At 36.3% G+C, this 12884-nt stretch overlaps 1 protein-coding gene across 4 annotated transcripts in view; it reads left to right on the plus strand.

Annotated features, from left to right (window-relative positions):
* Window positions 1–12884, plus strand: part of DOCK7 (dedicator of cytokinesis 7) — a 208485-nt gene that overhangs the window by 93703 nt on the left and 101898 nt on the right. For all 4 annotated transcript variants that reach the window (XM_082679929.1, XM_082679930.1, XM_082679931.1 and 1 more), the window contains exons 17-18: window positions 3692–3830; window positions 4779–4880. In XM_082679929.1, the coding sequence (XP_082536055.1) occupies window positions 3692–3830; window positions 4779–4880 (241 nt within the window). The remainder of the gene's footprint in view (window positions 1–3691; window positions 3831–4778; window positions 4881–12884) is intronic.

Here is a 12884-nt window from a genome sequence, read left to right on the forward strand (position 1 = left end):
AAGTTTCTCACTTCTCAGTGGCATTGTTAGCACTCACGTTAGTGTGTTTACCAAATGCTTTGCTGCACTGGATGTGCAAATTCAAGACAGCTGACATCAAAGTTATAATTTTCAACCTGTAGATGCACATTCTCTCCGTAGACATCTCAAATATAAGACTTTATGCACAAAACATCTTTTCTGTCAAATTCTCTGATCCTTTCATTTTTATTATATTGTTATTGATTATCATTATGGCCTCTGGTCCTTTGGTCTTTCCCTGTTATTTTCACCTGACACTTTGTAGTTTTACTTAACTCTTTACTAAGTTTGTACTCATTAGTCAGTTAAATTGGTGCAACATCCAATAAATCTTCGACTCAGTGACTTTCCCTTTTACTTCTTTGGGAATTGATTGTTAACTCTGGATAAACTTTAACTTCTGCTTTCTTTCCCCTCCTCCTCTTCCTCCTGCCCTCCCTCCCCATCCCCCTCCTTCACCTCCCTCTCCCCCTTCTTTTGTTTTGATTATCGAATGCTATTGGAGAAAAAACACAAAATTGTGCCAATCAGGGCTGCCACAAATTGATGTTATTTTATCATATGATGGGGCTACAGTAATTTATTTTATCGCATTTTATCTTCTTTTGGCCCCTCTGTTCTTTGGTAAATTTTTTTGTCGTCAATTTTTTACCTTCTCTCCCATTTGGCAGTAGCTATTGTAAGCTTTTCTTCCCCTTTCTCTAGCTCCTACTTCTTTTCTGTTTGCTTTAACTCTAGTGTTCCTACTTTATGAAGTTGATTGAGACCATCTAACTTGAGATCTATCAACTTCTGTGCTCTTCACCTCAAATTGTCTCCATGCAGATCTGCCTTTCCTCTGTTTCAAAGGTGGTAATGGCGCACACCTTCCTCAGTGTGGATCTTTTCATCTCTGCTCTCAAAACGATCTTATCCAGGCTCTTCAGAATGTGACTCCATCAGTTATTCCTTTTCTTGCATCATCAGTCTTCTGTTTCATTGGCTCCATCTCTTATTGCCACAAAATTTGTTTTCTATACTTAAAAAAAAAGTCTTTCTTCAGTGCTGTTGTGTAGCATGGTTTTTCCTTACCCTCCTTAAAACTTTTCTTTCTCATGTTTATTTTATGACCCTCTCTTGGTTTCCTTTTATCCCTTTGAACACTTTTTTTTAATAGTAATTATTCTAATTTTTCTTTTTCTTTAAAACATAGGCCTTCCACACAAAATACGAAAGTTTTGCCTTTATCCTTCTTTTTCTATAATATTCTCCCCCTGTTTATTTTCTCTCATAACCTTCTTTCTGAGATACAGATGTGTATTTTCAGTGGCCTTTTAGGCGTATTCATTCGAGTGCCTGCTGCCTTCTCAATTTCCATGTATTTGTTGTCAACTCTCTTCCTAAGCCAATCGCTGTCTGACTCTTTATTTTGATTAATCGTACTACGATTTTTCCAGTTGCTCTGACTCAAAATGTAAGACATTCTTGCCTTCCTTCTTATTTTGCCTAATATACAATCATCTTTTACATCTTGATGATTGTATTTCTGCCTCATTACCAAGCATATCTTGTGCTGTCCTGTTTCTGGGCCTTTCTTGGATCTTATTTCTGTTGTAATACTGGTTCCCTCTAATTGAACTCCTACTCATACTTTAAGGCCCATATCATATATCTCTTCCTAAATGACAGTTCCCTGATCTAAAACTTGAAGTAATCAATTCAGCTCTGTTCTTGAAGCACTTAACCTTATATGCTGTACACTAGGGGTCGGCAAACTTTTCTAAAAAGGGCCAAATAGTATATATTTTAGGCCTTGTGTGCCATCTGGTCTCTTGCAACTACTCAACCTTGCTGTTGTAGTGCAAAAGTAGCCATGTACAGTAAATTGCAAATAAATGGGCATGGCTGTCTTCCAATAAAATTTTATTTATGGACCCTGAAATTTGAATTTCATTTAATATCTCAAGTGAAATATTCTTTTGAATTTTTTTAAGCACTTAAAAATATAAAAATCATTTTTAGTTTGTAGGCTTTACAAATGAAGTAGTGGACTGGATTTGGCCTGTGGCCATAGTTTGCCAACCCCTGCTTTATAGCATAGCTATTGATATATGTGTGTCTTACTTATATTTCTACTGAATTATATATTTTTGAGGGTTATTTTTCTTATGTTCATCTTTAAAACCACCACAAAAGTAACACAGTGCTTAGCCTAATGGTGGGTAATTAAAAATACTTGTTGATGAATAACTTGTAGATGTTTAATTTTCCATAAGAGCCTTTACATAATATGATTTCAGGAAAGAAATGAACTAAAGCACTAGAAGCCAGAAAAGATATTTATAAAGAAGGTTGTATTTTCTAAAAGTATCTCAGTTTGTGGCTAGGTCTTTATTTTGTTGCTCTTAGCATTAGTAGAATTAAAATGATACAGTCTAACATTACTAGTAAATTCAACTTTCTCATAATTCAGTGGTGATTAGTGAGATCAGTAATAAGATCTATAGCATCTTTTATTCACCAAAGTCATCAAATTCTCAGATGGCTAGCATTAGCTACCTTTCTTACGGGTATTAAAAGCCTTACGCCACTTAATTTTTCTGTGATCAGATCTACACCTGTTAGCATTTTTGAGGCTTATTTGAGATGGAAGAATATTTGACATATTTAGCATCAGAGAAAAATCCCTAACTGGTGGGATGGGCTTCACTTTAAAGGTAGTTGGAAGTATATGGTTTGGCTGTATTTTCATTGAATACAACAGAGAGATACTAACTGAATATGGGAGATGGGGATGCTAAGGTTCTATCCCTTTTAGGTCTATATCATAAATAGCAGCCATGCTATCTTATAAAAATGCTCTTAGGGCCCACTCTCAATGAATATTGAGATGCAAGTGCCATTGGTTTGATCAAATATGATATTTGTTGTATTCCTTAGTAGCTGGGAGCCCTTCTAAATGGTGGGGCACATTGCAATTTGTGGGGATTCCCTGATTTTTTCTTTTCTTTTTTCTCTTTTCCTTGTCCTTTTTTTTTTTTTTTTTGTAAAGCTGTCAGTCAATACACAACTGTCCATGTTTAGGTAACATTTATTTCTTTAGCAATGGAATGATAGATATAAGACATTGCATAGAGAGCCCATCTTGATACCAAGTTGTCTAAAGATTCCTTTTTTCTTTCTTTCTTTCTTATTTTTTTAACAAAAGGATAATACAATTTAGTCTTACTATGAAGCTGTACTCCTATAACAGAAAAATGTTTTTCTATGGTATGGTTATAAGATATACACTTATAAAAGCTCATTATTTTTTTTCTATGTAATATGTATCCAAATTGGTTTATAAATATAGAAAGCCTTGCCCTAGTCTCTTCTCTTATACAGTTTCCAATCTAATGAAGATTTCAGCATCAAGGTGGTGACTATTAATGAATTTTCAAATAGTAGGATTACTCAACCCATTAATAAAAATGGGATGAGAAATTTCAGAAACAGTGGCAGCTCCCTCATCTGGAAGTAGGGGTTAGTTACTTTACTTAAGAGCTTGGAAATAAAAATATTTTGGACTAGAAGAAAAATTAAGCATGAATCCTGAAATTAATTTTAAAATTACTCAAACATACAAATGCAATAATTGTTTATTTTGAACACATTACTGACTATTGATGTTTTGTTTTGTTTTTGTATGAAGGTCTCCTGATTTTCATGAAGAAATCAAGGTTAAACTCCCTGCTACTTTAACTGACCATCATCACTTGCTTTTTACTTTTTATCATGTTAGTTGTCAACAAAAACAAAATACTCCTCTTGAAACTCCTGTTGGATACACGGTAAGTATATTTTGTTAAATATTTAGCCCTTTGATCTTAAATATAATTAACAATATTTAAGATAATTGGTGTTCATTATTATTTGAGTATTCCTTATCTGATTCCCCATGTTCGTTAGGAAGGGTCATCATAACAAGAAAATTCTCATTATAGTTAACCAGTGTCATTAATTAACTAACTAACATGTGTAAACACTTAGGTGTTGGTCCTGATTATTGTATATTTACCCAACAGTACTGTGTAAATGTAACAGTTTTAAGTGTTCTTCAGAAGAAAATGGTTTGAACGTAAAATGATTAAAAGAGACCCTTGGCAATTAAAACCCTTTTTAATTGTCTTAATTAAAGCAATTAAAACGCCTGAGTATTTTTTGAAAATCATTACTATTGAATCACAAAAGTAAACCTAAGATGAATACATCAGAGTGTGCTACCACAATTTTGTCAGAAAGGCACGCCTTCACCTAAAAGAGAAAAACTAACATTTGATACATATCTTTTGTCTTCAGCTTATGACATGAATTTTTGCTAAATGTAAGAAAATAAGTTTATGTCATACTTCTTAGTTTTGTTTCCAACATTCTTATGTAATCAAATCTTTCTTTCCCTATTTACATTGACACTGTTACCCCAGTTTAAAATTGATTCACTTTGTGGCCTTTTCTACTTTCTATTACCAACTTTCCCTTGGATAATGAGGACCTGCTATAGATTTAAGTATTGCATAGTTAGTTGGTAATGTTTTGGGAATCCTCCTTAAATATTGTTGGGAAAACTTCTTTAGAGGAATTATGAAAACCTATTATTATTACCTGATAATTAAATCCCCTTGGTGTTTAGTGATGTGAAACGAATTTGGCTCATACCAAGTTCTTAAAACAGATTTTCCAAGTAATTACTTTTATAACAAACATATTTAAATTAATATTGTTTCCTTTTTATTTAAAAGTGGATACCGATGCTTCAGAATGGACGATTAAAGACTGGGCAGTTTTGCCTACCGGTCTCACTGGAAAAACCGCCACAGGCTTATTCTGTACTATCTCCTGAGGTCAGTTTCTCTCACATTGAAATTCTCCAGTTTGAATGAAATGGGCTTTTCATTACAAAGATAGTTTTCTCAAACTTGCTGTTTCTTCTCTCTCTAAGTATGTATATAGTGAAGTAATAATATTATTTTCCAAGGGACATTAGCAGCTTTGATGATGACATATGTGACTTGAAAGAAACAAAAACATTGGGAAAATCTCAATCAAGAATCAGTAGCCACTGTTCAAAAACCAAAGTGCCTTTTGAGAGAACGGTTACATGATGATTACCAATGTCTCTTAATGCTTTGACTACAATTGTTTGTAACCATTAATCTGAAATGTGTCTTGTGAATGTTCTCCTGGTGGCATTTATTTTTCATTATAGAACTTTAAAAGTTTTCACAAATAAATTTATATTGTTTTTAATTAAAAAAAAAAAGGCAATGTAAGGCTACTGCTCTGACCTCCTTTCTCACCATTCTCTGTCACTCTGCCCTGACTATATAGCACAGCGCCTTTGTTGTTCCTTATACATGAAGAGCACATTCCCATCTCAGGCCCTTTGTACTTTCCTTTGCTGGCAATGCTCTATCACAGGACCTGCTTTTTATTTAATTCAGATATCCACTCAAATATCCCCTCTTCAGAGAAGTCATCTATAATTACTTTGTTTTAAGTAGCAGCCTCCACCGCTTTTTATCCCTTTGTTTGTCCTCATAATACTTATCACTGGGACTTCCCTGGCAGTCCAGTGGTTAAGACTCTGCACTTCTACTGCAGGGGCTTGGGTTTGATCCCTGGTCAGGAACTAAGATCCCACATGCCGTGGGGCGCAGCCAAAAAAAAAAAAACTTACCACTGACTTTATAGTTCATATATCTTTGTTTATCTGTTTATTGTCTACAGAGTATAAGCTCCATGAGGTTAAGGACTTTGTCTTTCTTATGCATTGCTGTATCTACCAGTGCTTAGAATAGTGCTTGGCTCATAGTAGACAGTTAATGAATATTTATTAAATGAATGAATAAAGACCGTAGGAAAGAAATAGGACAGAAACCCCCCAACCCCCAAATCTTTCATTCAGTTTTCCAGGAACATATCTTTTCAGTAAAATAAATTAGTCTTCTGTCAGGGGTAGCATCGTATTTCAAAAGGAAATATATATATATATATATATATTTTTTTGTGGTACGCGGGCCTCTCACTGTTGTGGCCTCTCCCGTTGCGGAGCACAGGCTCCGGATGCGCAGGCTCAGCGGCCATGGCTCACGGGCCCAGCCGCTCTGCGGCATGTGGGATCTTCCCGGCCGGGGCACGAACCTGTGTCCCCTGCATCGGCAGGCAGACTCTCAATCACTGCGCCACCAGGGAAGCCCCCAGCAGGAAATATTTTAAAAGAAAATATAATTTTATGGAAGTTATAGATTTGTTCTTAATTGATTTGCAGATTCAAGGTCAGCTTTCTAAAGGGGGAGGCTGATGGTTTTCTTCTAGCTACAACGTGTATGTTCATATATAAAGAATATGGTGATAATTTGGATTTGACTATAGATACATAGTATGGCTGATTGATATGTGAGATTAAACTACCTGATTAAGTGCTTAAACTTTTGTATATTTTAATTACTATATTAAAAGAACAGTATATATTCTTAGCATCATTATTTTATATATATATATATATATTTTTTTTTTTTTTTTTTTTTTTTGCGGTACGCGGGCCTCCCACTGTTGTGGCCTACCCCGTTGCGGAGCACAGGCTCCGGATGCGCAGGCTTAGCCGCTCCGCGGCATGTGGGATCCTCCCGGACCGGGGCACGAACCCGTGTCCCCTGCATCGGCAGGCAGACTCTCAACCACTGCGCCACCAGGGAAGCCCCATTATTATATTTAAAGCATAGTATATATTAATTTTAGTGCTTAATTTAAAGCAAGTAAGAGATAAATACTTAAATATTTGACTTTTATAGGTCATTGCTTGATGCAATTTTGTATTCACTTTCCTGGTTGAGGTTGAGCTCTCTTTGATTCAGAAAGTCAGAGAACTTCTGATATGTGTTAACTTCAACAGTTCTTTGGACCTTAGAATATGAAGCTTGCCATATAATCACACTTAGGTACTGAGAAACTAATTTCTGTAACTAGTGAACTATTGCTTTATTATATTTCACTCAGTGGTAATTTTCAGTGATAAATGGATCATTTTCTTCTTAACACTGGGTAAAAAGGAAGGTGAACCTTTGTTGGCTTTGTTTCACCACATTTTCTTGGTTTTCTGGTGTTTCCCCCTGAAGTTTTCATGTTCTTTTCACTCTGAACCTGTAAACACTCTTCCCAGGCAGGATCACTGACTGCAGTTCTGTGAACAGTACTCTCAGAGTGGTGTAGTATGTAACTTACAAGAGGACCAAGATGCTCCTGACTCCTACTGCTAGTTGATGAATCTTAAATCTGCATCTCTGCTCACTCATTTCTTGCCAGTTATTTGTCTGGTAAATTAAAAAGCCTAGTGATGTCTTTGCCAGGATGTTCTGTAGATATCTCAGACATAAAATGTCCCAAACTGGACTCATTCTTGTTGAATACTGTTGGAACTTTATGGTGAGAGGAAAACCTTGGCCCCCCAATATGCCTCAACAGAGTGATTCTAGTGAATTTATCTCAGTTCAGTGTCATCAGCTTTTCAGGATTAGTGTTTATTGGGCTCCAGGAAGCAGATTCATGCTTACAAGATTCATACAAGATTGACATATAGACTAGCATGGCAGTTTATCATCTCTATTTGCATAGGTATGCAAAGATCAGCATATAGGATATTTTTGAACTTAACAGCGGTTACACCTGAGGATAGTTATGCTTTTCAATTTTTTGTTATTTTAATAATATAATACACACTCATGAATCCACCACCCAATCCAAGAGCTAGAACACTGACAATAGTTTACATCACTTATGTGCTCCTCCCTTATTCCATACTCTTCTTCCTTCTAACTACAAAAAGCTAGGCTTTAAAAAAAATTGTGGTAAAATATACATAACATAAAATTTACCATTTTAACTATTTTTAAGTGTACAGTTCTGTGGTATTAAGTACATTCACATTGTTTTGAAAACTAGCCTCTTAAAACTACTTTTTTTTATTTCCAGCAAGAGCAAAAGTTTATTAAAAAGTTTATCTTCTTGGGCTTCCCTGGTGGCGCAGTGGTTGAGAGTCCGCCTGCCGATGCAGGGGACACGGGTTCATGCCCCGGTCCGGGAAGATCCCACATGCCGCAGAGCGGCTGGGCCCGTGAGCCATGGCCGCTGAGCCTGCGCGTCCAGAGCCTGTGCTCCGCAACGGGAGAGGCCACAACAGTGAGAGGCCCGCGTACCGCAAAAAAAAAAAAAAAAAAAAAAGTGTATCTTCTTTAGAAATTTAACCAGAATATTCCATTCTGATTAATGGAGAATTTAGTGTATTACAAACATCAAAATATTAGGGGCAAATCAACACCTACCAAAATGTCTGGAATGGTGAATGGCCAGATGTGGTTGGAGGTTTCATGTACTGAACTTAAAAAAAAAAAAATCTTCTGAGTTGGTTATACACCTGTATTTCCAATCATTTCTGGGAAGGTGGGGGCAGGGGGGTGAGCCAGGAATCAGATTTTGAGAATAAGAAACGTAGAGCTGCAAAGAGAGATGTTAACAAGCAAAGAAGTAAAATATTAGGGAGAAAAAAATGATTTAAAAAAAGTACTACAGAGTTAGGGTAAAATAAAACTGAGTATAAATGGTCTGTATGGTAAGGAAAAGAATTCCTTGGTGATCTCAGCCTATGTGGGTCAGAAATAAAGTGGGTGAGAGGCCATTTATTTTGTTGACTGAGATACCCTCAGACCATTTTTCTGTAAGGTTTTTTCCCCATAGAATCTTTTATTTTTTAAATTTAATTTTATTATTTTTTTATACAGCAGGTTCTTATTGGTTATCTATTTTATACATATTAATGTATATATGTCAATCCCAATCTCCCAATCTCAATCACCCCCCACCCCCACCCCCCCGGTAAAACTACTATTTTTTTCAAAAATAAATTTCTTTATTTATTTTTGGCTGTGCTGGGTCTTCGTTGCTGCGTGCAGGCTTTCTCTAGTTGCGGAGAGTGGAGGCTGCTCCTTCGTTGCGGTGCGCGCGCTTCTCATTGTGGTGGCTTCTCTTGTTGTGAAGCATGGGCTCTAGGCGCGTGGGCTTCTGTAGTTGTGGCACGCAGGCTCAGTAGTTGTGGCTCACAGGCTCTAGAGCACAGACTTAGCAGTTGTGGCGCACCGGCTTAGTTGCTCCGCGGCATGTGGGATCTTCCCGAGACCAGGGCTTGAACCCGTGTCCCCTGCATTGGCAGGCGGATTTTTAACCACTGCACCACCAGGGAAATCTCTAAAACTACTTTTTAATTGAGGTATATATGTGCCTAAAGAATACATTGTTTACTTTGCTTATTTTATGAATTTAATGAAAAGGTTATTATGCTATAAATAATCCTCTGAGACTTGCTTTTTTCATTCAGCATTATATTACTAAGATTTAGTGTTTATTATCAAAATAAAATGTTCCTTCGGAATTTCATTGTACTTAGAATATAATCTAGATCTTTTTTCCTGCGACCTACAGGAAATCTCTGAAAGACCTGGGCTCTTCCACTTCTACAGCGTCATCTTCTACTACCACCACTCCCCTTGTTCCGTACTTACAGCTTCTTCCAAATTTTTTCCAGCCTCTCAGTCTTTGAATTTTGTCTTTCTTCTTCCTGATCTCCTCATGGCTGGAGTCTTTTCATTATATTTATTTCATTATATATTTCAAATAGCACTTCCTCAGAGGGGCTTTCCCTCACTCCATGAATTTTCAACCCTTCCTTCCTCCACACTGCTAATACAGTCTATCATTTTTAATCCATTTTCATTTACTAAATACTTATCACTATCTGAAATTCTTATTTTCTTTTTTTCTACAAGAATGGGTAGTAAGCTCCCTGAGAGCAGATGTTAGGTTTATCATGAAACCCTAGTACCTAGAAAACTGTGTAGAGACTTCAGTAAATATTTGTTGTATGAATTTAAAGAAGAAAATTACAGGATTATTGGTATTAGCAAAAAGTAAAAAATGGAAATTACCTGGATGTCTACCAAGGGTTTGTTTAATTAAATTTTGTACAGCCATACAATGATACAGTAGTTAAGAGGAGTGATATAGATTTAAATATCCCAATGGGACATTTGTAATAAAAATATAAAAACAAACAAATAATGTCGTGACAACCAAACTCAATATGTAGATATATCAGCAACTGGGTGGAAATAGTTTGGAAAATATATACCAAATTTCGCTCTCAAAGGGGTGTGGGATTATGAAAGTTTTTTTGTTGTTGATTTTTTTTCTAATCTCATATACCTTTGAAAGGCAGTATAACATAATATCCAAAATTTCACTCCCAGCTCCCACTGACCTCAGGTGAGTTTCTTATTCTGCTGTGGACTAAACTGTTCTAACCCGCAATGTGATAGAATTTGGAGATGGGGCCTTTGGGAGGTAATTAGGTTAAATGAGGTCATGAGGATGGGTCCTCATGCTGGGATTAGTGCTCTGTAAGAAGAGACACCAGAGAGCTTGCTCTCTTGGCTGTGTGAGGACATAGTGAAAGGTGGTCATCTGCAAGCTAGGAAGGGGTTCTCACCAGAAACTGACCATGGTGGCGCCTCGATATTGGACTTTTCTAGTCTTCAGACCGTGAGAAAATAAATTTCTGTTATTTAAGCCACCCAGTATATGACATTTTGTTGTGGCAAACCGAGCTGATTAAGATAGTCTCTCTGCCTGAATTTTCTTATCTGTAAATTGAGGAGAATAATTAATGCCTACAATAATTGGGTTATGTTGATGACTGAATGATTAATCGTACGTAGAACATTTAGAATGGTACCAGGCACATGAAAAGTGCTAAAGAAGTGTCTGCTACTATTATGCCATTCCTATTGCCACACTATTTGTTAGAATATTTTAAGAGAGTAGTTCTTACTTTAGCATGCATCAAAATCACCTGGAGTGTTTGTAGTAACACCAGTTGTTTAACCTTACTCCCAGAGTTACTGATGAGGTGGGTCTGGGCTGGGGCTTGATTATTTACATTTCTTCAAGTGCCCAGAAGATATTGATGCTGCAGACTGTTTTTAAAGAAGTATGTGTTCACATTTTATTTGGATGTCCTTTTTTTAAAGCTGAAAATGAGTGTTTTGGGTTGAAAGAGCTAGTACTCTTTCTTGTGCTGAGTAGTTTCAATTTACTCCACCAGCGTTTGTTTCTTTTTTAAAGTTTCAATACCTGTATTATTTGCCTCAGTAAAGATATTGAATTTCTTACCTACTTAGTATTGAATTTCGTAATAGGAAACTTACTTTATTTGGTTTTATTTTCTTCATATAATAACAATATAAAACCATGGGAAAGAAATCCTATCTTCCTATATATGTATATATATATATTTTGTTGTTTGTTTGTTTTGTTTTGTTTTGCTGAGACTTTCTATTTTTGTCATTTGTTTCAAGGATGTTTGTAATTGCTTGTGGAGCTTTTTTTTTCCCCTGATGGCTGTTTTAAACTCCTTGTCAGATCTGTCCAGTATCTAAATATTGATGTCTGTTGATTGTCTTTTCTCATTTAAGTTGACATTTTTCTGGTTCTTGGTATGATGTGTGATTTTTTGTTATATCCTGAACATTTTGGGTATTATGTTATGACTCTAGATCTTACATAAGTCTTGTGTTTTAGCAGTAGGGGGAGGTCCTGTTGCCAGGTGGAGGTAAAGATTCACATTCCCCACTCCACGTTGGGTTGGGAGTGGCTTATTATCGGGTGGAGGTAGGATTTCGGGCCTCAGTTGACACCTCCCTGGCTGTGAGGGTGAGGGGGAAACTTGTTACTTTTCCCTGATTGGCCTCCACTAACCCCACAATTAGTGGAGGTACTTTTTATCACTGGACTGGGACCAGTTCCCATCTCTGTCTTCTCTGATACCAGACAGTATTTGTGAGGGTGGGTTAGGGATTGAGGAACTTCATTATAGCCAGCTGAGGGTGGACACCTAGGCCCCTCACTCAGCCTGTGGAGGTGGAATGGGGCTGTGATTTGTTTCCTTGTGTTTGGCCAGATTAGGGCAATTGTTGCATTTGACTAGAGGGAGCAGGCTTTTCCTGGAGTTTTTTTTTTTTTTTTGTCTGTTTCTTTTGGCAATTCTGGGTTGCCAGCTTCTCTAGCAACTAGCCCAGGATACATGAGGCAAAACTAAACCCCAGGAAACACTGCCTTATAGTTCCTTGTATCCTGAGGTCCCTAGCCTGTCTGCATCCTTCTCTCCCCTTTCAGTCTTTATGTTTATTTTCTGTATCATGTTCAGGGTTTCTAGCTGTACTCAGCAGGAAGAATAGAGAGAACTGATGTACTCCCTTTTAAAAATAATTTTTGTGATATGATTTTAATTAACACTGCTAGCAATTTATATCAGAAAAAAATGTTTTCTAATCCTTAAAACAATAGACTTCCTTTGCTTATGAATATTTTAAAGCCCAATTAAAACATAATAGAAGTGTTTAAAATAAAGAAAATAGGATACTGTTAAGCCATTAAGATATTGTAGATGTGAAGTTATTGGCATGAAAAGAGATTCACAATGTAATAGGTGAAAAACAGGTTTCAATATAATATGTTTGATATGTCACCTATGTAAGGGTGTATTTAAAAATACATGTGCATAAGGGAAGATCTGGAATGATATAAAGGTATATGTTTCTGGGAAGATAGAATTTTGAGTGTATATTTTCTGCCTTTTGCTCCTTGAGCCTTTTACTTCTCTTGTAGGAAACATATTGATTTTTCTAATAAGAACAAAATATAAGTTCTACATTTATTTGTAGTGCATAAAATATATTTCCACAGTATTTTTTCTCATTGAGATATTGTAATTTTTTTTCATAATTCACATTTGTTTCAGA

The sequence above is a fragment of the Grampus griseus genome (genome assembly GCF_964374135.1).
Source record: "Grampus griseus genome assembly, chromosome: 1".
Classification (NCBI taxonomy): Eukaryota; Metazoa; Chordata; class Mammalia; order Artiodactyla; family Delphinidae; genus Grampus; species Grampus griseus.